This window comes from Lytechinus variegatus, chromosome 9 (assembly GCF_018143015.1).
Source record: "Lytechinus variegatus isolate NC3 chromosome 9, Lvar_3.0, whole genome shotgun sequence".
NCBI classification, from domain to species: Eukaryota; Metazoa; Echinodermata; class Echinoidea; order Temnopleuroida; family Toxopneustidae; genus Lytechinus; species Lytechinus variegatus.
The window spans coordinates 13,854,932-13,881,897 of NC_054748.1; the positions used below are offsets into that span (position 1 = coordinate 13,854,932).

The 26,966-nt window shown below is 38.7% G+C and overlaps 2 protein-coding genes across 3 annotated transcripts; one reads left to right on the forward strand and one right to left on the reverse strand.

Moving 5' to 3' along the window:
• Positions 1-1,852: 1,852 nt before the first annotated feature.
• Positions 1,853-11,929, reverse strand: LOC121421394 (UDP-glucuronosyltransferase 2C1-like). Of its 2 annotated transcripts, none has more exons than XM_041616094.1 (4): positions 10,970-11,929; positions 4,764-4,986; positions 3,100-3,319; positions 1,853-2,289 (listed from the first exon to the last, which is right to left on the reverse strand). In XM_041616094.1, the coding sequence occupies exons 1-4, from the start codon at positions 11,855-11,857 to the stop codon at positions 2,004-2,006; spliced, it is 1,617 nt and encodes a 538-aa protein (XP_041472028.1). In that variant the 5' UTR covers positions 11,858-11,929; the 3' UTR covers positions 1,853-2,003. The 2 variants fall into 2 exon arrangements, with proteins under 2 accessions (XP_041472028.1, XP_041472027.1); XM_041616093.1 differs by lacking the exon at positions 10,970-11,929 and adding an exon at positions 7,978-9,007.
• Positions 11,930-15,005: 3,076 nt separating this feature from the next.
• LOC121421292 (heparan sulfate glucosamine 3-O-sulfotransferase 5-like) lies at positions 15,006-22,600 on the forward strand. The gene is made up of 2 exons (XM_041615962.1): positions 15,006-15,175; positions 18,783-22,600. The coding sequence occupies exon 2, from the start codon at positions 18,971-18,973 to the stop codon at positions 20,234-20,236; it is 1,266 nt and encodes a 421-aa protein (XP_041471896.1). The 5' UTR covers positions 15,006-15,175; positions 18,783-18,970; the 3' UTR covers positions 20,237-22,600.
• The last annotated feature ends 4,366 nt before the right edge of the window (positions 22,601-26,966 follow it).

The following is a 26,966-nucleotide window of genomic DNA, read 5'->3' on the forward strand; positions in this document are numbered from 1 at the left end:
AATAATGCTATATAAGGAAATTCTTCCATTGGCAATGCGACATAATACGTATTGTGTGATGTCACATGTTAACAACTTTCCCTTTAATGGACTATGAAATACCCCCCAAATGTCTCTTTTTGCTCTTTCTTATGGTGATACAAACTCTTTGTCCATAACATATTCTTTGAAAATCTGTATTACAAACCCCGATGTAGAAAGAAATTAATGATCTACTGATAGTTGTGATAAAAGAGGCATTTTAAGTGAAATAAGTACAAAAGCAATGGGAAAGTTGTTCACATGTGATATCACACATCTTTGTCGCATTGCCAATGGGAGGATCTACATTTCAATAATGATCTAAACTTCAAATGCTCATATCTTTCTTATTATTCATTCGATTTCGTTGTTCTGTTTCTTTGATTTTTCTATTTTTGGCACAAGCTATCTTGTTTCAAATGTTTCATTTTCCTTCAAATACTGAGGCAAGCTATAAAACATGAAAAATAATGAAAAAGACGAAAACAAGGGGGGAAAGGGCGAACAGAGATGAAAACAAAGAGGAAGAAGAGAAGAATAGGAACAAAATGGTGGAATAAAAAGGAACGAAACCCAAAGAAGTGACAGAATTTAACAGAAAAAGAAGACTACAAAGATTAAGTGAATGGAAGAAGAGACTCTCACTGGCTTTATTCATATTCTCAGGGCCTAAAATGTATTCACTGCCTCAAGACCACTTCCTATTAACAGTTAGTTTCCTTCCTGGATGTGTTGTAGGCCAGCACAATGGAAGCGAATGGAGAACTAATTTCAACTCTAAATGTTATATTATGTCAAACTCTGACATGGATACAAATTTAACCTTGTACATGTTGTATGAGCATGAAGAGAGGTATGTTTTTCATGTAAATCGACTACAACGCGATTGAACAATACCTCGGTCACATTTGCTCAAAGGAGGCCGTATGGCGAGTGGAAAACAGCCGTTTTTATCATTCTTATTCAAACCACCTGATATAGCTGGTTCAAAAAATGTGAAAACGGCTGTTTTCGACTCGCCGTACGGCCTCCGTTGAGCAAATGTGACCGAGGTATAAAATTAATCAACACAAGTGAAATTTAGATGTATATAAATGGATTAAAAGAGTCAAGAATTTATTACATCACAATTACAGATAGACATAAAAATAATTATTTCTAATTGTATTTTCTTACGATGGAAGCAATACCACAAAAGTCAGGGAGGGGGTAAACCTCCCATTTCATCCCCCTCCCCTACCAATGATGAAATGCAAAGTGACACTGTAAGGGTTCTACACCAATAATACACTTTTACGAATCAATAATGGTCTTCTTGATACACTGATAAAAACACAATTCCTCCCAGCCCATGGCTGTATTACGATTGAATGCACTTGGTCATAATTCACATAAAACATAATTATTATACACTGTAAAAACTGTGGTGTTAAAACTGACACCAATTGGTGTTAATAGAGGACCACATCCTGAGGTGCTAAAACTACACCCTAGAGATTGAACATAACACCAAAGAGTGTAAATGTAACAACCAAAGGTGTTTTAATAACACCTATAGGTGTAAAACTAACACCACCAATTTAACACCGGTGTAAAATAACTGGTGTGGTCCTCTATGTACACCGGTTAACACCACAGTTTTTGCTGTGTAAAATTAAGGATTAAGAAATAAAAAAGAGGACTTGAACAGTACTGTTCCGACTTAGTAGCTCTCAATTATCTCCCGGCGCTATAGATCCAGTGGAATGGCATTGGGACGTGTCCCCCGTAGTACCCACATGATAAACAATGCCATCTTCTATCATTCTAGCGCCCATTTTTTCAAAGTGAGGATGAAAAAGTTTCCCGGTATTTTATTAGTGAAGACCCTGATTTTATATCTTCTTTATTTCCCATTTCTATTTACTGCAAATCAATTACCCCTCCCAAACCCTTAAGATCATAATTCATAGTTCTATTATCAAAATATAATTATATTTAGATTAATCAGATTTTGACTTTCTCGTCTCTGCAGGTTTCCGTCGACAAAGTCCGCAGCATTTACAAACCATCCACTTGACAGCCAAGAAAAACGATATGAAAACTAAAAGTAAAAATGCCATGACGTCGATGGATTCTCGCTGGATGAAGTTGAGTTCTAGAGCTCGAGTTCTGAGATGGTCGCCACCGAATTTCAAGATGTGTTCGATGTAGTAGGCGACTTTCTCTCGGACAGGTACGATTTGATCTTTCATTATAGCGCCAGCCTTCTTTGCATTAACAGTGTATCTGTGAATGAGGTTGAAGAATGAATGGGGTTTGATGAGCGTTAAGAGGGCTGGTCAAAGTCTATATTTATTTAAATGTATGCTATATCGGAACCTACATAATTACTTATCTGTCGACACACAGGGTGGCATCGGGTTATTTGAGAGGGGGGGGGGTCTAAAAGTGACCTCATTTGGGTAACCATAAGTAATCATACAGTTATATTATACAAAATCTATATTGCACTCTTCTTTCTCTTTTCATTTTTGTTCACCTTTACACCTCTATTTTTCGTATTGAGAGAGAGAAAAAAAACATAGGGGCAATCGACCCCCACCCCCCGTGAGCGATGTCTTTTGCACACACTTGCTCGGCACTTGAAAAATGATCTGTCTCTTGCTAAACGAAACTCCATTTTTGTTTAAATTGGTAACAAAATAAACGATGCCGGAAGGGGTGCATTTTTATTGTTTCCTATAATATTAATAATTTTCTTTTAGTTTTTCTTTTATTTCTAGTTGCAGGCATACATGCCTTTCTCCTTCTTCTTCATCTTCTTCTTCTTCATCATCTTCTTCATCATCTTCTTCTTCATCATCATCTTCTTCTTCTACTTCTACTTCATTACACCTAGCGTACTCTGCAAAGTGAACATAGCTCATTTTAACTCATAAAAGGCTTGTCTGGCATAGCAACACACTACATACGCAGACTAATGTTTGTTCTTACTTCGTCCGTACGACAGAAAGATGGAGAAATCTTTATCGATTTAAATAGGTGTTTTATTTACATGCGCTTCGTGCTAGAAGGGGTCGATCATGAACCACTTACTTAGGATTGTTAAGCATCTCATTAACTGCCTCTCTAAAGCTTTCTTCGGTGAGTGTATTCTTATCGATAGGGAACCCCATTCCTTTTGCTTGTATCCTGACTGCATTACCCATCTGATCCCCAGCTAGAGGCATGAGCAGAACTGGAACACCATGAGAAACGATCTCATTGATACCGTTAGCTCCTCCATGATAGATCATCAACTTCGTCTTAGGGTGACCTGGTGGGTTCAATGGAAGGAATGGAAAATAATGGGAATAAATCAGAAATCATTTCCGAAGAGTGAAATCAGAATCGAGCCGTTCAATTTGATTAGTAGGGGAATTCAAGGCGGGGTAAGTTGAGCATAGGGGCAAGTTGAGCCACCACCCCCAGGCCAATAATGAATGAGTCAGACATTATGGTGGTGTCATGTTTTGATGACCCATTACATAACCCTTGACCCCACCACATTGTTTTCAACTTTGAAACAATAAGTACTTTTTTAGAGGGAAAAATACCAATTTCAGCCAAAAAAGTAAAAAAGGGTGTAAAATAGATAAGTGCTTTTTACCTACACACGTCTTTAAATATATTATAGAAATAATAACAATATTGTTAGTCCAGGTATAGATTCTCATTCTTGTCATGGTCTTTTACAAGACGGATGCATAAAAAATGTGTGGATGTCAAAATATTGCATTAAGGTCGGAATGGGGTAAGTTGTGCCAAACAACACGGGGCAAGTTGAGCCATGGTAATTCTTATGGTAATGTATAATAAAAAAAACAAAACTTAAAAAGCCATTGATATGCAGGCAGAAAGGAGCAAATTCACATGACAGTTCTTTTACTTATAGAGGATGTTAGTATTTACGGCGAATTGGCAAGTGAAAAGACTTAAAATAAAAAATTACATGCTGGTTCTTCCCGCATAGATTTTGTACATAGTTTTTGTGGCTCAGCTTACCCCAGAGGGGGGGGGGGGGCACAACTTACCCCATATATGGGGCAAGTTGAGCCATTTGACATCGTTTTTTTCAAAGGTCACATTGACTTTAAATGTGGGGGTAGAAAGTTATATATAGGTGAAAATATTTCCCAAGACTCAAATTTAAAGGCAAGGTACTTATTTCTACAATATTATTGGTCATATCAATTATAAAATGCAAAATGCAAAAAGTGTCACAACTTACCCCACCTTCCCCTACATTAAATTTCTTCATCAGGAAATATGTGCACTTTCAATTTTAATTGGAATGTCAAGTCCCCTCCAAACAACTAAGAAGGGAAACTAAACCTCGAAGATTGCCACAACTGTCAGTGCACTTCAATGCATTGAGGAAGCTGAAGATTGGCAAATAAATTTTGTATAGCGTTAATCCTACTTAATTCCAAGGTATGCTTTCCAATGTACAATTAGACGATATATTTAAATAAACTATGAAAGAGGGATGTTTAAAGACAATATATCTTACAGAATCTTGTATAAAAGGATATCAATGCCATCTCTATGCGTATTGTATCTGGCATGATATTCACAGGGATGCCGGAACTCCAGTTTTTAAAATAAAACTTAAACATCTGTATTTAAAAATAAATCACATTCATGATTTTATCAAATTTTGACAAGGGGATGCCTAACCATGCTACCGTGACAAAGGGTCAACAGAAATTACATCGTACCAAGGAGGTCACTTTGAGGGAGCCAATCAGAAACGAGCGTGTTGTTTCCAAGGTTACGTGGGCGTGTCCCCTTCAATCTCCACAGCACCCTCTGCGGCAGCTCGCTGAAAACTTTGGCCAGTTTCTCGTTGAGTTCGTCGTTCATTAATGATGCTACAACAGATCCGAGAGTGAAGACTATTATCCCATGGTCACCGGATCCTTCGACAAAGTCATTCATTTCCTAGGGCGAAAATCAGATGATAGATAGTTAAATGTTTTTTAAAAATCAAAATTATCCATATATCACAGTTGACAAACGGCTTGCGCTCAAGAGGTGGCCGTTTGGGTTCCCTAACATTTGATCCGTACGTACAGGCGACAATTGCTCCGACGGAAAATCTGTACGTACGTTGTTAAACCAAACATTAAAAGTAACAACCCAAAGTAAATAAATCTCAATTCTTATATTTACATTGTTCTGAACCAAAAAAATATATTACATTCCTATAACTGTATCCCTATTTCCTCTGAGACACTTTACAAGCTTTGCTTTTAATTGAACCCTGCTCATTTCCATTTATCATGTTTATGCTCAATAGTATACTGTTTTTTGTTTTTATGAAGTAAGTATGCTCGTCTGTAAAAATGTACTTGATATGTATTACTTTTTATCACTTTGTATTATGTTTTGAATGGAAATGAAATAAAGAATTTAATTGAATTAAATTGAATTTGAATTAAGACCAGAGAAATATGTCATGACACTGTCCGGGTGACCTCGCGTCGCGTACATGAGGATCACAGTGCAACCCTTTGTCCAAAGACCCCCCCCCCCCCCGCCCCCCTCCCGGTTTTGTCGAAATGTACGCGAACTGATGATCCCAACACACCCTTTCGGCAAAACGGGGGGGGGGGATAGGGGCGGGGACTTTGGACGAAGGGATGGGTTCCCCTTAACGTGACGCGACCAGACGTCACCAACACCTTCGGTACAATCCTCAACAACTTAAATGTGTACTGCACAAGCATGCATTTTAATTAATTAATTTCCTAAGTACAAGGTCTAAATGTAAATACGTAAAGTAAATAAAACACTCTGAACTCTATAACATCGGTCTTACGATAACATTAAAAGTACAAATACGTCTTTGCATATTGCCAGGATCGAGAGAGATATTTAAAGGTCAAGTCCACCTCAGAAAAATGTTGATTTGAATCAATAGAGAAAAATCAGACAAGCACAATGCTGAAAGTTTCATCAAAATCGGATGTAAAATAAGAAAGTTATGACATTTCAAAGTTTCGCTTATTTTCAACAAAATAGTTATACGAACGAGCCAGTTACATCCAATTGAGAGAGTCGATGATGTCACTCACTATTTCTTTTGTTTTTTATTGTTTGAATTATACAATATTTCAATTTTTACGAATTTGACAATAAGGACCTCCTTGCCTGAAGCACAAAATGTTAAAATAATGGAATTCCACGTGTTCAGGGAGGAATGAAACTTAATTTCACATGACAATGATGAGAAAATCATTTCATATTTAATACAATAAAATACAAAAGAAATAGTGAGTGAGCGAGTGATGTCATCAGTTCCCTCATTTGCATACCGACCGAGATGTGCATATAACTGTTTTGTGAAATGAAGCGAAACTTTTAGATGTCATAACTTTCTTATTTTACATCCGATTTTGATGAAACTTTCAGTGTTATGCTTGTTGAATTTTTCTCCTTTTATTCAAATCAAGTTTTTGTTGGGGTGGACTTGTCCTTTAAAGCAGGAAGATAAGTAAGAGGATAAGGAAATAGATAAGGATCGAAGGGGATCAAAGTTTAATAAGTTAGATATAAAACATGAGTAAGATGATGAAGGAGAGCAGGTTGATCCTGGATGGGATATCCGAAGGTTAAAATACATTGATGAATCGTAAAAAGATAGTACATACGTAAAAGAAAAGGCAAGTTAATATCAGGTGAATAGTATACAAATTATATAATTTATCAGCAGTAGCAAGATTTACGGAGGCGAGGTATCATTACGCTCAAGGTGTAGCCGAGGGTAATTTTGGGATTGTTTAAAATGTAACACGTAGGTTTATGGGTACTGGGGCCCGTTGCAGAAAGAGTTGCGTTTAAACGCAAGTTAAAAAATCAAACGCAAGTCCCAAATGCGCGCTGTTGATTGGTTGAAATCAAGTTGCGCATGATTTTTAGAGTTGCGATTGATTGCCACTCTTTCTGCAACGGATACCCGAGCAAAATGATGTGTATTACGAAATGTGTATCTTATATGATGTATATTATACATTTTGTAAGATGTGTAACATGTGTTGTATAGTAATCATGGATGTGGCCAATTGTAATTTGATAAACTATTCTCAAAACCAATTAAGCACGAGTGATTAGTACCTGTCATTAGCGAATTTCCCTCTTAAGAGTCTTGGTAGTAATGAAAAGATTGAAATATGAATAACTTGAAAGAGGAAAATAAAATGAATTGAATGACTGGTCATATATAGGTCAATATTTCAGCCAATTATTTTGATGAGGATCTATACCACCAATTTCTGAATATTACACTAACTGATCAGTATATACTGATTAATTCAACCATGGATCTACTGCTATTTGTAGGAGGTCCATGATCAAACAATGGGTCCTAAAGGTGTAGACCAATTGGATTAGGGTATTTTTATCCTGATGTATATGCATTATGCCTATATGCACCGAAATAGCAACACAGAAAACACATTGCATAAATTATTAATTATGTTAATTCCTTCTTCCATGACCGCCATAAGTTGCGGTGCAGTCTTTAGATTCGTTTCAAAAGGTGGAGAGGAGGAGGAGGAGGAAAAACAAGAAAGGAGGAAGGAATGAAATTAAGAAAGAAAGGAAGGAAGAAACAAAGAAAGAAACAAAAAAGAAAGGAAGAAAGAAAGAAAGAAAAAAAAGGAAAAAGAACGAAAGAAATACAGAAAGGACAATGAATGAAGAAGAAGAAAGGGTTAGAAGGAAGGAAAATATACAGAAAGAACAAAGAAAGATAGAAAAGAAAGGAAAAACAAAGAAAGAAATAAAGAAGGATCGAAGAAAAGGAGAAGAAGAAGAAGTAAGGATAAAGGTATAAAACGAAAGAAAGAACACTAAAAAAAGACGAAGAAAATAAAGCAAAATATATTCATGAATTTCAAAGATGTTCCACTTGGAAACTTCTCCAAGTACCTTTGGTAATGGTTTGGGTGATTGGGTTGTGATTCCACCGATCGAGACAAAGTTTGGCGTGATTGGTTGAGTGAACTCAAAAGCCCAGTTACCCTGGGACAACCAAAGCTGAGCTTTGCCAAGAAGCTGATCAATCGACAGGTCAGGTCTGATGTTGTGGTCCTTCTGAATTTGATCCAGACCCCTCCGTGCCAGATACATAAAAAATGGTTCCGTTACATAACGCATTATAACATTGGCAATCCTCTGTGAAAATGTCATTTGGTCTGTGAACGTAGTCATACCACTGAACGGCACGTAAGATGACGGGGCGGGGATGCCGAAAATATCTTCATTGAAAAAAGGCGCCCTTCGAAGTGGAGTCATCACGACGAAAGGAACACCCAGGTATTCCGCAAGCAAGGAATCGCAACCGCAAGTCGGCATGGTGAGGATCAGGTCGAAATGTTCTTCCTTGAGCCGATCCAGTGTCTCCTGGTCCTTGAAGAGCTGGAAGCATCCCTCCGTGAACCATGGGAAGATCTTACGAACCCTGCCGATGATCTGGAAGACAGACTCCTGACTGAAACCAAGGGCAATTGACTGAAGCCCCGCAGCCATTTCCTCCATCTCCTCCTTCGTCTTAGAGTTCTTAAAGAAGATCTTCCCGGTCACCGCTTCCTCAGTGAGACCCTTGGTCACTTTATACTGAGGGGCCAGGAGAATAACTTCATGCCCGCGTTCAACCAGAGGTTCCGTGATAGCTGAAAACAGAATGTGCTGACTAACGCTGTTCATGACCATCGTCATAGCAAGCATGATCTTAGCTCCTGAAACAACGGAAGGAGACATGAGCCCGGAACAAAGTACAGCCACAACGAATATACCAAATTTAGGAAGTTTCGCCATCTCAAATTAATATCCCTTTCTTACGATAAAAGTAATCCAGTACCAGAAAATGTATATCATTCGGCGCACAACTTAAGGAAGTCAGCTGTGTCCGCACCGTACAAAGCGAATACTTTACAAATGGTATATAGGCTACCGGCTTGTGCGACCTACATTCACGTGGAGTAAAATATACATGTGTACACAGTACGTGTGCACTCGTGAACATTGACAAAAGATTTCGTAATGGGTCACCCTATTTGCATTAAGTATTGCATCGAATTTCCGTACACAAACAAGACAAAGCAACGTCGACCAGACAGACTGCAGATCAAATACTAGTATCCAAGGACCCTCCCCATTGGTATTAGTGTGCACGCTGCCGTCATAAGCATAAGTCACTTTTGATTTGATTTGATTTATTTCCACATAAGCATATACAAGAGTAATCATTTTTTCTTAGCATAACGTACAAGCAAATGATACAATTAATAACATATATATATATACAATCTAATACAAATATATATATACCTGATAATTTTTTTTACTGTAAAAAAATAAATATAGCAGAATAAAATCATAATACATTTCAAATGTGGGAGACCTTTATCTTAAGCTTAGAGCTTGAAATAATTGATGAAGGCCTCAAAAGGACAGGGGGAGGAAAATCAGACAAACAGTGCAATAACTTAGATCTTTAATGGGAGAATTTTTCCTATGTATTCCGAAAAAGGGCAGAATCAGTTAGGCCTTTTACTTTAAACAAAATAAAATTGCTAAAATTACCCGGATAGTGACTACTATTAATCTGAGTTGTTATGGCTACCCCACAACGTGCATTCATCTTTGAATTCTACTTGGTTCGTGTTTCTACCTGCTTCATTTAGGCTGTTACTAGGGTTACCCTAGGCAAGCTGAATCTCTATTTTATAACCTACCCCTTTTATTATACTGTCAAATCATTTATTCTTAAGTTAAGTTACACCCATTGTAAATATGTTACTTACTATGTAAAGGGGCCCTGTTAACAAGCTGTGCTTCACTGGGGTCCCAAACCTATCATTCTGAGTTCTATGATGTTGTATTCTGTACTATTGTTTGTGTTTGATATGGTTTGAAATAAATACTATACTACTATACTATTTTCTACGGTGCATCTTATTTTGTAAATATCTGTAATGTATTTATATTACAGTACACATAATAAATTATTGATTTGATTTGATAAACGGATCCTTACTTGCATAGATTAAGAAATATCCTTTAAAGTCAAAACAAATCTTCAAATACAAAGGCATATAATCACTTTATAATATTTTACTTTTTATTGTGAATATTGATCAAGATAATAAAATTTGTCGTAAACAATTTTGCATCCCTTTATTGAATAAACAAAAATGTTTGATTTGTTTTTAAGTCACAGAGATTTAACCAGGGAGATGAAAGTTATTTCTACCTCCCTGCCATTTCCCTGATATAACCATTTGGTTCAATATATACCCCACACTCGATCCCTAAAAGCGTGGCCTATTCTTATTGTTCACTTTTATATTGACGAAATTTGAAATATCAGCAGGTATAGCCAGCCAGAGGTGAGATTGTCTAATGTCAACTGGCCTGGGTCCTGTAACAACAATGTTAGCGATTGATCGTAAGCTTGATTGTAGTCAATGCTATCAGTTGTAAAGATATTGGTTGTTTTAAGCTTGTGTTATGACTCCCGGAGCTCTGTACGTCTTTTTCCTCTTCTTCTGTTTTGGATCTTACTAAAGCTTCGCTTCTGAGTCGGTCTAGCCTGTGTTTCCTCTGATCTGTTGATTCTTACAGTGATTTCGGCTGGGAACGATTTTTTGGGGGGTGGGGGTGCTGAAATTAATTTGACACAAGCCAAAAAAAGGAAAGAAAAAAAGTTTTCAACACAAAATGTTTGTTTTTTACATACATTTCTCAAATTGTACACGCCCACCGTGACCAGAATTCCAGGGGCTCCTGCCATTGGAAAATAATACACGCAGCACCTCCGCTTCCCAGGGCCATGTGATTTTCTAGCCAAGTTAAACTGCAGTAATAATTAGTATATTCAAAGCCATTTTCTGAACAACTGAAAAAAAACCTGACTTACCTTTGGTAATGCTTTTGGTGATTTAACTGTGATCCCGCCAATAGATACAAAGTTAGGCGTGATGGGCTGAGCGAAATCAAAAGCCCAGCTACCCTGTGACAACCAAAGCTGAGCTTTACCTAGAAGCTGGTCGATTGTCAGATCAGTTCTGATGTTGTGGTCCTTCTGGATTTGCCTGAGTGGCCGCCTCATGACGTATGTGGCAATTGGCTCTGTGATGAAACGCGTCAAAATATTGGTAGTCCTTTGAAAGAATGTCATCTGGTCGGTTAAGGTTAACATCACGCTGAAAGGGACGTAAGAAGATGGAGCAGGGATACCGAAAGTGTCTTCATTGAAGGTCGGTGCCCTGCGGAGAGGGGTCATCGCAACGAAAGGAACGTCCAGGTATTCTGCAAGCAAGCAATCACAACCAACCAGGGGCATGGTGATGATCAGATCAAACCGCTCTGCCTTGAGTCGATCAAGAACCTCCTGGTCTTCGAAAAGTCGAAGGCAACCTTCGGAGAACTTCGGAAAGTTCTCTTGCATCGTGCTAAGAATGTCTCTGACAGATCCCTGGCTTAAACTAAGAAGGATCGCCTGAAGACCCGCGACTATCTCCTCCATCTCTTCCTTTGTTCTGGTTGTCTTGAAAAAGATCTTCCCGGTGACAGCTTCTTCAGTGAGACCCTTGGTCACCTTATACTGAGGGGCCAGGAGAATAACTTCATGCCCGCGTTCTACCAGGGGTTCCGTGATAGCTGAAAACAGAATATGCTGACTAACGCTGTTCATAACCATCGTCATAGCAAGCATTATCTTGGCTCCTGATACAACGGGTGTAGAAATAAGTCCCGAGCAAAGGACAGCTGCAAATAGTATGGCAATTGTTGAAAATTTCGCCATTTTTGTGTTCTCACAATCACTCAATATATAGGCATGCTATACACAAGAGCAGACATGCAGAGAGGGAACAATATATACAGTAATAAACGCCATGCGATATATGCCTATAGGTCAAGTTCCACGCATGAAAAGGTCAAGTCACACAACCTCAGATACTCTGATTTTGGCATGTGATCCGGGGGGGGGGGGCACTAACATTGACAAGTGGATACCATGCGCGATGAAAAAACACGTAAAAATTATATCTTTTTCAAGGAAGGGCACGTTAAGTACGTAACGTGACAAGGGTGTCAAAAACACAAAAATATTGAAAAAAGGCATCTATTTCGCTCGAAAAAATATACGTGTTTAGGGTCAAATATGCGGGGATGATAAAAAAAATCAGAATGTTTTATATAGGATGTCCTTTTTGCCCCCAACACTACGGAGTCCGATCTGCTCGAGGTGTGGAAGGTGGGGCCGTACTAAACCAAAATAATGGTGTTTAAAAGTAAAACAGACGACCGACGGACCCGTGACATAACAATAAAATATCGCTGTACTTGTTTTGGGGTTCATTTCAGGGAATACTTTCCAAATTGTTTTGTTTCCGATACTTGAAGGGGTGCATTTTCAGAATATGGAAAATACATCACTGTACTTGTTTAGGGGCTCAACGTCTGGTAATACTTGCCTATATAATATGTTTCCAGTACTTGCTAAGGGTATAGGGTTTCACACGCCAAAAAGGGGGCATTTTCCCCTTACAGTACGATTTGCGCGAGGTGGGGCTGTATTAAACCCAATGATGTAGGTAAGTAGGTAAAGGTAAAACCGACGACAGTCGTCGTCCGTGCATCGCTGTTTAGGGGTTCCATTCAGGGAATACTTGCCAAGAGTAACGTTTTATTTCCAGTACTTGTTAAGGGTAAGGATTCAGACGCCAACACTTGTTAAGGGGTGTATATTTTCAGACTATGGAAAATACGTGTTTAGTGTGCTTCTCGAGACCCCATGGTCGCGCATGGTATCCACTCGTCCGATGGAAGTGCCCCCCCCCCCCCGGGCATCAATTCTAGTATCGCATGTTCAAAGGTGAAATCTTGCTCCGGAAAGTGCCAAGGCGAACGTAAAATGATCACACTGGGAAACGTGAAAGGCAGGAAATTAATTGGGAAAGAAATGAAAATAGGATATAATAGGAAAAAGCACAGGGTCCACTCAAACTCATGGCTTTCAATCAATAAATTGAGAACAAATACATTTTCCCAGGTCAGTACATTCGGACCTATACTTATCTTCTTATGGTTAGACAATTGTGATATCGTCTATTCCGGTCGAGACTTTTCTCAAATTGCTCGCCCAAGCGTCATCGACGTCTTATATGGCAAACTTTTCAGCATCATTCACCGGCAAGCGCTATTTATATTGTCATGCCTCGACACATGTTCGATATGCTAATCGTGCCATGAAAGGAAAAGTCCACCCCAACAAAAACTTGATTTGAATAAAAAGAGAAAAATTCAACAAGCATAACACTGAAAATTTCATCAAAATCGGATGTAAAATAAGAAAGTTATGACATTTTTAAGTTTCGCTTCATTTCACAAAATAGTTATATGCACATCTCGGTCGGTATGCAAATAAGAGAGTTGATGATGTCACTCACTCACTATATCTTTTGTTTTTTTATTGTTTGAAATATGAAATATTTTGATTTTCTCGTCATTGTCATGTGAAATGAGGTTTCATTCCTCCCTGAACACGTGGAATTCCATTATTTTAACATTTTGTGCTTCAGCCAAGGAGGTCCTAATCATCAAATTCGTAAAAATTAAAATATCGTATAATTCAAACAATAAAAAACAAAAGAAATAGTGAGTGACATCATCGACTCTCTCATTTGGATGTCACTGGCTCTTTCATAATAACTATTTTGTTAAAAATAAGCGAAACTTTGAAATGTCATAACTTTCTTATTTTACATCCGATTTTGATGAAATCTTCAGCATTGTGCTTGTCTGATTTTCTCTATTGATTCAAATCAACATTTTTCTGAGGTGGACTTGACCTTTAAGCATGTTAAGTGGGCTGTTAAATTTTGCTCAAAAACATTCTTTATCAACAATCAAGTGCGTAAGGTAGCCACTTTTCAGCTTTGTCTTGAAAATGATAATTTAGATGAGAAAAACACTTATATAGGATATAAATTATTCGGTTCCCGGAGGGGCCACTTACATTGACGAGTGGATACCATGCGCGACCCCCAAAATACGTAAAAAGGATGTCTTTTTTAAGATAGGGCACGTTAAGTACGTTACTTAATGAGGGTGTCAAAAACACTAAAATAACGAAAAAAGGTATCTATTTCGATAGGAATGCTACGTCTTTAGGGTCAAATTTGCGAGGATATTAAAACAAAACTAAAATGTTTTATATGTACTTTTTGTCCCAACTTTCAACACATTGTGCCCCAGCATACTAAGGCATTCCCTTTTCCCGCCACTGGGGGTATTGTAAAAAGGAAAGAAAATGTCCTCGGTTCGCACTATACTTAGGGTTTCAGTGTACTGTTTTAAGGTGTGTGCATTTCTGAAATTGATTGCCATATGTGACCCCACCCCCCCCCCCCTTCATTCCCGGCACCTAGCTATGGGTAAAAAATAAATGCATATAAGACAGAAATATTAAGAAACATGGAAAAGGGAAGAAAAGTATGTGAAAAGGGAGATAGGCCTAAAAGGAAATAAGGTTTTTGTCGATTTATCGATAGGTCCTCGATGAATAATGTTAAATACTTCGACATGCTCCGACGCGGTTCCGACAAGTTTGGTCCAGGACACTGACGCAATAACGCATCTTACTACAAACCGAGTGATCGAGTGTCAATGGAAATGGATAATATCTTTGATCGGACTGGGGTGGTTTTGTTGGTGTGAATGAGACCCCAAAGCCACTATACCAGTACAATACACCAGACGGTGGACTGTACTGTTTCCAGAAGAAGAATAAGCGCCTCGTGTATTTTCGACCCAATATAGAAACTCAATTCAAAGGTTTGGTATCCCTAGTAGGTATCGATTGATTGCAAGCCCCTTCCTTACGAAGTATCGATTTGTTTTTTTTTAACTTTTGTTCCGCGGTTTAGTCCCCGAGTTCCTTGCAAAGTATAACACACCGTTTATAGCATTAGATGTGAGTACACGCAGTGACAATGTTAACATGGATATGTTCCTTGTAAGATTGCTAAATTTTAGCTGAGAATATTATCAACACATCCCTAATTGGAAATATTTCGCAAGTTCAGAGTGAGGATATTAAGCATCTTGATTTAGTATGGTAAGTTTATTAATTATTAAAAATAACTTTGGCAGAATACTTGCTCCTTCTATCAGGGTGGTTGGCCTGAGTATTTGGTTATGTAGATTCGATGCAGGTAATATCCTTTTCTCGTTCATATTTCATTTTTTAAATCAATGACAATTATACTTCACTTTAGATTCTTGCAGTTTATGAAGGGTCTGAAAGTATGCTATTAAAGCTATTGTAATACAAATTGTAGTTTCGACATGTTCGAAGAGTCTTCTTTTTGGGGGGGGGGTTATCTTTTAGCGGCTTTTCAGTCGCCAAATATGACTATTGAAGCCAAGCATCCCAATTTGTGTTGTTTCGATTCTGATCTGGGCAGGCCGGCCTTGGCCTCGTCTTACGGTTGATCCAATCAACCTCGACTATATGAAATTCCATCGATGCCATAATTTTTTCTCAGTACAAGAAATTTGCACAACTTTCTTTGAAAGCAAAAGAAAACACACACACACACACACTGAATTTAAAAAAATGAATATTTGACTTTCACATCATAATTTTAGAAACATATTTTGAAACAAACATGCATTTTAGAAACTGACGTTGCTGGATTTCCATAATTGTCATGGTTGTGGTTGATCGGGTTAAGGGGGGGGGGGGGTAAACCCCCACCCTTCGGCTGCCAAGTGAAAAAAAATAAATATGACGTACATTTTGCATTTTGAACCCAACACCAAATTACCTTCATTTTATAGTCAACCTTTGTTTTGCTTGTCAAGTTTCTTGGTACCGAAATGACAATCATTTTGTATAGTGAAGCCCCTCTCGTTTTTGCTTGTCCGCCCCTGGAACCCTATTCAAATTGTTCCAAAGACGGGACAAAGAAAAGTTCTATAGTCAGCTCTTGTCTTCTAAGAAGCTTTTCCGACCATTAATTTTAATCGTGTAAAGCGAAAAGGTTTCTCGATATCCTACTCTAGGGGCCTTTTCACACGTTAATCTTGAATCATCATTGTAATGATGATTAATTGCAATTCGTCTTTAGAATCATCGTACCTTTCACACGGTAAATTCGTACGGTAATTTCACTGAGTGAAACCTAATACCCCTTTCATAAACCCCATTAAAATGAATTAGGCGGCTAATAGCAGCATAATTTGGTCGTAAAATTGGAGGAGGACAAGAGTTATCCGCATTACTCTGATGCTGCTATTATCCGCATAATAGCAGCATCGGGACAAGATTTTGAGTTTATGAACGCATTTCCAAATAATGCGGATAATTGCCATGGTGCGGTCACAAGGTCACCCTTTTCCAACACAACCGCATCGGAGGGGGCGTGCATGTCCAGTTGTCATGGCGATTATCCGCCTTTTTCAGGACGGGCGCTCGTAAAAATAATGCGGCTTATTTTCGGAGTTTATGAACGCAATTTTTATTGAATTATCCGCATTACTCTTAGGCGGCTAATTGGAGGATAGGTTTATGAAAAGGGTATAACTGGAATTCACCTCTGGAGTAGAATTTGATTTCGTGATTGTAATAAGGGTTCGTGATTTTAGTTTGGTTTCACACGCGCTGAAAATTCGTCATTAGCCTTATCTGGAATCATCATTCAAATTACGATTTTTTTATCGTGTGAAATCTCGTTAATAATAGTTTTTAACAGACGTTGATAATGAATATGGGTGTCATTGTGCCATCTTCGAGCTCTCTAGTCTCTACATCAAGAGTAACTTTTTAATTGCTTGAGACTTTATGCACAGTCAGACCGATGAGACCCGATGTCATGCTAACCACACCTATTACGTTATCTCCAATGACATACTATCGGTCGGTTTGTTGGAGTCGGTTTCGGTTACAGTCACGCCAACCATGCCAACGAAACCGACTCCAGACCGATCAAAGCTATGACGTTATTACCAATGACATGTCATCGGTCGGTTTGGAGTCGGTTTCGGTTACAGTCACACCAACGAAACCGACTCTATACCGATCAAAGCTATTGCGTTATTTCCAATGACCATTGGTTGGTTTGGAGTCGGTGTCGGTTACAGTCACACCAGCGAAACCGACCCCAAACCGATCAAATCTATTACATTAATACCGTCGGTGTGACTGAACATTAGAACCATTGATACAATTATGATTAGAATGCATTGACAAAGGTTTATTTTCTTTTATTTGATCCAATGCCAATTCGTCAAATTGCCAACTCGTCTACTTTCATTTGGTCTATCGGTTCGTCCAATATCCACATGGTCTTTTTGCCATTTCGTTCCCTCACCATTTCGTCTAATAACCAGTTGGTGCAATAGCCATTTAGTTCATATATCATTTGGTCTAATCAGACTAAGGGGGTGTTGCAAGAAAATATTTGCAATCAATCGCAAATATTCTGTTCCAATTTCACAGTTGATTGATCACATTTAACTTTAGCAAATCAGATTACACTCCTTGTTTCATGGAGCAGATATTATCAATCAATCGCAACTTTGCCATTAATTGCACGGCATATGCTTGATTTCTGGAACGGAAATAGACTTGCAATTGATCGCAAATTTCTTGCAGTGCCTCATAAGGGTTAATTGGGCAAAATGAATGAAAGTAAAACGAATATTAGACCAACTGGTTATGAGACGAAAGACGAGCTGGTGATTAGACGAAGTGACGATTGTATCAAAAGGTCATTCGACCAAATGGACGAAATTTTGATGTACGGTATGGCATTAGACTAAATGAAGGTAGACCATTTGGTGAGTGGGCGAGTTGGCAGTGAACGAATTTGCAATTTACCATTGAAAATGACAATATGTGATTTGGAATTCGGTGATGGTGCTGGTGGCAGCGGCGGGGGCACTAATCATATTGCCACCCCTTGCATTAAACCCTAACTTGAGTTTACAATTTTTTCTTTATCTAAAGAACTTTATGGATAGCTCCACAAAATATCATTTTTCTTTACAATCAATGCTTTAAAAAAATCCAACAAAATGGTAGCAGGGTCAGGAGTCCCGTTGCAGAAAGAGTTGCGTTTAAACGCAAGCCAAAAAATCAATTGCAAGTCCCAAATGCGCGCTGTTGATTGGTTGAAAATCAAGTTGCGCATGATTTTTAGAGTTGCGATCGATTGCAACTCTTTCTGCAACGGGCCTCCAGGATCACCCAACTGCCCAATGGCAACAGACCGAGCGGCGCTACTTTGTAGGGGGGGGTGGCAAGGGCGGGGTTTCCGTCCCTCTTTGATTGTCTAAGAAGTGAAAATGAGATCTAGGAAAGGAACAAATTAAAGAAAATACTTGATACTTGATGAAGTAATCACTTTGGCAGCTCATAAAGGAAGCTGGGATGGTGAAGTCAGTCACTGGAAGGAGTGTCATGATGTGCAGGAATAGTGATGGATAGCAATTTGTAAATAATGTAATATCATGATTATTTTTCAATAAGAACAGAATTACTTATATGAAAAAAAATGTTTTCTCGTAATCGGTAGAGTTAAAAATCATTAATTGCTGTTGCTTGTTAAAGGTTGTTCGTTAATTGTTTCTTAATAGTCACTGATTCGTTCTTAATTTAGTTAAGCAACATATAATGCTATTTTATTCATCATTCTCTGCTTTCATTTCCCTCATAACAGAATACTCCAGCCTCGTTATAAAGGACATAAGAGATAGTAGATGTGAATTTTGTCATCGGTGGAGAATCGTGCTACTCAGAGTGTCGAGTTGTCGGGGTTCGCAACCGAACGCACTTGGAAACCAGAGACAAAAACATTAACACACCGATACTCATACCACAGACTGGCCAGGATATTATTTTTTGAAAATGCTGAGAAACGGTCTCTCCACACTGAGGAGGGATAGAACAAACGCGCACAGAATCATTCCATTATGCGCAATCCTTTGCGCATGCGCAATATTACTCCTCATCCGCAGCGGGAAGGTACCGTCATTGTTGACGATCGGTAAACGCGCTACCGCGTCGGAAAGTATTTTGCGGGATGCGCGCAGTAAACGATACTTTTACAACCGCACCGCGATACGCTTCAAGAAAACATCGGAGGTGCGGCAATGCTACCATCTCTCGCGTTCTATGAGAAACCAACTCCTGGACGTTGAAAGTCGAGACGACATCGGATGCAAGCAACGGGTACCTGACGTCATCGTAGTTGGCGCGAAGGAAGGCGGAGAAGAGAGTCTACGTTTTTTCCTCGATAGACATCCTTCTGTAATGTTCCATTCGACGGACACAATCCGTTACTTCGACAGACCAACTTTCCGCCGAGCTAAAGGAATGTCATGGTACATGGAGAAAATGCCATACACGTCCCCCGATCAGGTCACCGTCGAAATGGGCTCGGACTACTTCGCTAGCAGCACCGCACCCGACGGCATCCGAAATGACATTGTGCCAAAGCCGAAGTTGATCGTCATAATTCGGGATCCAGTGAAGCGCGCACTGTTGGAATACCACTCTGCCCATTCTGTTAATACAGGGGAAGTTAAAAACAAAGGGTGGGTGAAAAGCACAAAACAGTATCCTTATCTTGATAGTCTACATCAAATCGACGAGTCCTTCACAAAGACCGTCATCAGCGATGGGGGCGACATTCATACTTGGAACGGCGTCGTCAACGTCGGCATGTACGTGATTCATCTTCGGAGGTGGTTTGAATGGTTCGGTCGTTCGCAGATAATGACGGTCGATGGCGATCGGTTGGAAACCGATCCGATACCGGTACTCCAGGCTGTCGAAGACTTCATCGGTGTGCCGCGCTTCTTCGAAGACTCTGCAGTTGCATTCGACAAGCGTTCTAAGTCATATTGTTTGGCAAGACCCTTTAGCCTGTGCCCTCCGCCGAAACCATCATACCCTTCGCCTGATCAGAACACGGTTAACGCATTGCGATCTTTCTATCACCGGTACGACCGCCAGTTATACCAGATGTTGGGTAGGAACTTTACTTGGTTTAAAGACTCGTTATTCGTCAACAAAACCGCGTTCTCTCTCTCCGAGGTACAGCAGACAGCGGAGGAGGAAGATCCTATACAAGAATCGTCAGACCAGCTGGTTGAAGACGAGAATCAATGATTATATTATAGTTGATTTTTATAAGACATAGGGCTGTCAGGCATGTCAGTTGAAGACAATGGGTGATTTCAAGTTCAGCGTTGACCTTTTGGTGTTGGTGTTAGGTCAAACATAAAATGAAGATGAAGATGGCCGATCCAAAAAGTCACTCACTGGTTGTTGAGATGTCAATAATCTGAATCAGTTTTGGAGCTAGGGTAAGCAATCCAGATTTCAAGTCCAACACCAAGGCCAACACCGGACTTGAAATCGCCCAGTCATGAATTTACTAAACTTTTGATAACGATATAGGCCTACATGCAGGCATACGAACTCATAAAGTAATGGTCGCTGGAATCTAAACCAAACAAAAACATATTTTAAAGGACTAGAACCAGAGACATGTTGGTAAAACGTACTGACAGACAGATATAAGCTACAGGACTGTTATAATCACTATTGGTCAATCATAATTTGCCACATAGAGTAAGGTCAATTTGTTGTAAAGAAGAAAACAAACAGCACACTTAGCATTGCCACGCTATGAACACTTCGTACAGGTGCAGTTTTGCAACTTCCTAGTATGAAATATGTTAAGAAGCTGCACCTCCATGGTAAAGGTACTCCAATACAGGACAGTTCATATTTAATTGGACCTGGCAATGGATTTCAAAGTTCAGAAAGGTACAGACATTGATAATTGCACCTATCAAGGTATTCCAAAGTCCAGATAGGTACAGACTTTAATAATTGCACCTATTAAGGTATTTAAAGTTCAGAAAGGTACAAATTTGCACCTATCAAGGTTTTCCAAACTCCAGAATCATATTGTACAAATTTGCACCTATCAAGGTATTCCAAAGTCCAGAAAGGTACAAATTTGCACCTATCACGGTAGTCCAAAGTACAGAAAGGTACAGACTTGCACCTATCAAGGTATTAAAAAGTCCAGATAGGTACACATTTGCACCTATCAACGTATTCAAAGTTCAGAAAGGTAAAAGAGCGCCTCCCCCATCGGTCTGGTCTCTCCCAAAATCCATTTACTGGGGAGCTGGACACCATCGTTGCTGATTGGGGAATTAAATTTGCACATATCAAGGAATTCCAAAGTCCAGAAAGATACAAATATCCACCTATCATGGTATTCCAAAGTCCAAAAGGTACAAATTTGCACCTATCATGGTAGTCCAAAATCCAGAAAGGTACAGACTTGCACCTATCAAGGTATTCAAAGTTCAGAAAGGTACAAACTTGCAACTTTCAAGGTACTCCGAGTCCAGATAGGTGCAATTAAAGTTGCTCCTATCATGGTCCGGAAGAGTAGCAAGTTATCAAGGTGTTCGAATTAGACCAGGAGGGTACTATTTAAAGTGTATATATTACGCAATCCAATACCAGAAAAGTGTCAAGCTGCACCTATTTAAGGGTACTCCAAGACCGTGAAGAATACAAAGTTGCACCCAGTCTGACTTTGTGTGTTTAGCTCTTTTATTAATTCGTGCAGGCTTATCTACGATTATTATAAAAAAAAAAAACTTTTCCCCCATCCAGTTTTCTGTATCCAAAATTAAAGTTGAATTTATATCATTGCCATAAACTTAGATCAGTCTTCTGACTCTTTATAACTGACAACTTATGTCATCGGGACCTGCGGTTATTATGGAAGATTGCTTTTATACATGTGTAGGTAGTTCTCATCGTATTTTTCTGACTCAAATGTTTTTGACTAATTTATGCTTGACCGATTTTCTCAATGATATATTTGTAATTTCATATTATGCATCATTATTTTGTTTATATGAAACAAATATATGTGAAGCAATATCGAGAAATATGATAAAAATGCAACAAATGAAACTGCTGCGCCTTGGACAACATTTTTTAAAAACTTTTTAGTACTGTATATAGGTTATATTTCAAAGACAGTCGCTCCATCTGCACTATTGGCAAAAATTACTAAAATGTATTTTTTCAAAATGGAGTTGTTACTGATTTTAAATTATGCACTCATGAATATTCATTACATCAGTAAATGACCAAAATTATAGGTAATGTACCTTTAACAATTAACGTATTTGTTTATTCAATATTTCCACCTTGAAAAGTTTCATAAAAGTATGTGGTTCGATTACCATATCATTTCAATCAAAACATATTCTATAAGTGCAATTTTAAATTGATATTAACCGTAGCCCGCCAAGTGAAGTAAAATCACGTCATTAATTGATAGGACTCAGTGGATAGGTGAAGGATGTTAGGATTGGGAGGACAGGATAAGATGATCATCCTATAGGATGATATAGGCCCGGGGGGCACTTACATTGACGAGTGGATACCACGCGCGAGCAAAAAAACACGTAAAAAGGATGTCGTTTTCACAATAGGGCACGTTACATACGTGACGTGATAAGGGTGTCAAAAACACAAAAATAATGAAAAAAGGGTATCTATTTCGTTAGGAAAGCTACGTGTTTAGGGTCACATTTGCGGGGATGATAAAACAAAATTAAATGTTTTATAAAGGATGTTAAGGGTAGGGTTCACAAGGGGTGCATTTTCAGAATATGGAAAATACGTGTTAAGGGTGCTTTTCGAGACCCCCTGCATTGGTCGCGCATGTTATCCACTCGTCAATGGAAGTGCCCCCCCCCCGGATATAGGGTAGGAGTAAAGAGTTGTAAAGGTAAACTTCACCCTGAAACCAATAAATGTTAAACAGATTCCATCACGTGTATTTTTTTTGTTGATGCTGTACGTTGCATGGTCTTAATTGGTACGAGTTGACATGTTGCGTTTCCAACTGGTTCTAACTGGCACCAGTTGACAACTGGTGTTTTCGAACTGGTCCTAGCATATAGTTGACTGGTCTGAACTGTATTGAACCAGTTGCAAACTGGTCAAAACTGGCACCAGTTGAACTTGTATTCGCAACTGGTACCGGATGACAATTGGTTCTCCAACTGGTGTTTCTATATAATTGTCAGCTGAAATCAGTTAGATTCCAGTATCTGTGCCCCCTAAATTTAACCTGAGGACCCGTTTTAGGTAAGTGCCCTTGATTCAAAGAGAAATGAAAAACCAAAATGCCCCCTCTCAAACGTGTTCTGTGTCCCTTAGGACCCGCTTTAGTGATATTGCCATTTCTCGTATCAGTGCCCCTTTTTTCCTGAAGAAAAGTGCCCCTCAACGTGTTCCGTGCCCCTTTTCTTACCTGAGGAGGATCTTCCCTTTACCTTCAGTGGCGTAGCTTTACGGGGGTCCTGGGGGGCACGTGCCCCCCCCCCCCCGAGATTTGGTGTGCCCCCTGGTGCTCCCCTGAAAAAAATTGGAAGAGCAAAAAAAAAGAGAAAAGGGAGAAAGAAGGAAAGAAAAAGGAAAAGAAGAAAAAAGAACAGGAAAATAAGAGGAGGAAGACGAGTGAACGAAATAATGTCAGGGGGAAGACTTGGAAAAAAAATGTTCATGTCTCCATATATAAACTTTTTGCTTGCGCTTCGCGCCAATATTGCCTGTTAAATGAGATTCATATCTTGCTCAATAGGCTAATATGGAGCAATATAAACAAAAAAGTTTTGAAGTCAATATACAAAACACATTTTAGCCGGCTCGGACATCGAGCTTTCATTATTTTTTTCTCATTTACAAATTGAAGTGCTCTGTAAAATGCCCGCTTTATGGTCTTCATATCAGCATTTTAAGCTCACGCTGCGTGGTCACATTGTTTGATTTGCCAAGTTCATATTATCTACTTTCCATTAACAAAATGTATTGAGAATGTCCAGATTCTAGGTCTAAATCTAAAACATGCGCGATAGCTAGCCTGCACGTTCTTTATTTAAAATGTACTTAAATCATCCAGTTTCATTGCAGAATATCAATAATTGTCTGCTCACGCTTATATCCTATTTAGGATGTACAAAGAGTGTCCCACTTTTAGGACTAAAATTTCAATTTTCTTCCTCTCGCGCGCGCTCGCATCAATTGTTTATTACATACCTATCCCATTTATTAATACAAAAAGTTCTTAGAATGACCATTAGGTCGGAATGTCAACAAAACTTGCTCGCGCTTCGCGCTGGCATTATTGAGATATATACCGTCTACGTGTGTAACTGTAAGCAGTCCTTAACAGGTCCCTTTCTGCTCGCGCTTGGCGTTCGCAGTAACCATATAGTTACAAACGAATCTTGCTCGGGAATTCACATAACATTGCCCAGAATATTAATTTTCAGGACGAAATACATGGAAGTAAAAAAAAGTGACTGATCGGGGAAAATATAGGTGAAGATAATTTCTGGCCCCATCCCATACTGACGCAAGTCGGATCCGCCCTTGTGACACAAACACACACACCGGAAAAAATTGTGCCCCCCCCTGAAAAAGCAAAGATCCCCCAGTGCCCCCCCCCCCCCCCGACCCCCGGAAAAAAATCCTAGCTACGCCACTTCTTCTTTTTCTTTTCTTGGTTGGCAACCAGTCAGGATTGACTATTTTTGCCACAGCTTTTGTTCATTTTCATTAGCTTATTATATTTTTTTCCTTTTCCATTCCTTTTTTCCTTCTCTCTCATTTTTTTCTTTTTCCTTCCTTTTCTTTTCTGTTATTTAGTCTTTGTCTTTTTTTTCTTTTTTTTCCTTTTTCATGTTATTTTTTTTCTTTTCTTTTTTGTCTTATCTTTTCTTTTTTTGTTCTTTTTACTGTTTACCTTCTTGAACATTCTCATATCAATGCACCTTTTTACCCAAGAAAAAATCCCTCACGACTGGGTTCTGTACCCATTTGAAACAAGAAATCAATTATACTCTCATTTTAAACTTATGTGAATGAGTGTAGTTTATCATGACTTTTTAGATGTGGCGTAGGCTTGGGGAGCTCATGCATGCCCCCCCCCCCGTCAAAAACAAGACATTTTTTTCTCGACCATGCAAGTAAAAGAAAGAGAAAAGAAAGGAAAATATATATAGAGAGAGAAGGGTGAAATACATATGGCCCGGCCTATTTCGGCCTACTGTTATTTTTTGTCAAAATTTATCACAAAATTGGATTTCGTAATAAAAATGTAAAAACAATCATTCTCACTCCACTCGATGGCAACCTTTCATTAATATTACAAGATACGCCATAGGCCTATCTAGCTCCCTCAAAATTCTATTATTATAAAGGGGGGTCGCACCCCCCTCCCATATCCCTTCCTGGGGAAAGTTTCAAGAAAGTTGTTGTTGTTATTTTGAATAGGCAAACTAGTCAGTTTTGACTATTGTTGCCTTATAAACATGCTTTTCTTTTTTTTCTCCAAAATAATTTCTTTGTTCAAATTATGTCAGTTCGTAAAGTAAAAAAAAGAAAGGAAAGAAAGTTCTCAGGACACAACCGCGTAGCCAGGATTTCATTTTGGAGGGGGCGGTAAATGCACGCGAAGCGTGCCAACACTTACAGAGCGCGCGAAGCGCGCTCCCCAGGGGGTGGGTGCAGGGAGGGGGAAGCTTTTAGTGTTTCATAAATTAAAATGAAAAGGAGCCGTTTCTCTTGTCTCTAGTACCTCCAATTCGGTTGACTATATTGCGATTTTGAACCTTGTTTTCAAAAGTGATTGTGAACGCACAAAAGAGGTATACAAAATTAAAATGATAATAACTCTGCGCGAAGCGCGGAAGCTACAGCGTTTTATCATTTTTTCTTGCCATAAAAAGGGTCCCGAGAAAAGGGTATTCTCAAAGATAGGCCTATATATTGAATACTCTCTTTGGAAAGATCAGATTTGATTACAAACAATTTAGCATCAGTGCATATTTTTAACTCGAAAAACAGAGGAGAAGATTGGTAGAGGAAGATCGATATTCCTCCCCACGCAGAGCAATGAAACTCTGAAATTTCAAAGGGCGGACTTTTCATGAAATGTAGATATCTCTATGTACCCATTCGGCTCTAATTCAATTGATTTTCTAAGATTATATTGAACTTCATTACAAAGAAAACAGTGCTCAAAAAGCTGAAACTTCTGTGATTTGTTGAAATTATCTATCTATATATAAAAACAGGATGCCTAATTTTTTTTACTTATCCTGAAGCGCTTCATTTTGAAAATAAGGAAACTTAAGTGTCATTCAAAATTTCAAACTGAGGTCGCAAAACAGGACAGGAGATGAATGTATACAGGGAAATGACATAAAGTTTAATACAATTTGATAAAAATATTTTACTTTTTTATTTAATACGACACGAATTTCATACCTTCCTCTTTTTAAATTAGGAACCTGTTTGCCCCAAAATTATGATTGTTTAGTAATGAGCTGAAACGCGGGAGAAGTTGACTTAATTGAGGTGACGGCAGAAACTGATATAAAGATTTTACCCGCTCGGAGCCAACCAGACCAGAAGTTGCGCGATTAATTAAAAAAAAGATAACTTCATATATTTACTTCGGCCTATACCTTACTCAAATTCATGCCCTAATGCATACAATTTTAACTTTAACTGGCAAGAAGCACATAGCTGAGGTGGAAAAACAGGGTTAGAGAAATGGTGGGGGAAACAATGGAGAACTTCAATATTGTCATTTAACTGCGCACAGCGCGGAAGCAAAATTCATATATAAATTTAGAGCAAGAAGAGTGGAGGAGTTTCTCTTTTGAGAAAAAAAATAAAGAATAAAAAGAAAAAAACACAAAGCTACCTTTCTTCCCTTTCCTCCCTTCCCTTTTCCTTTTCTCCTCTCTTTTTTCCCTTTTTATTGGGGGGCGACCACCGC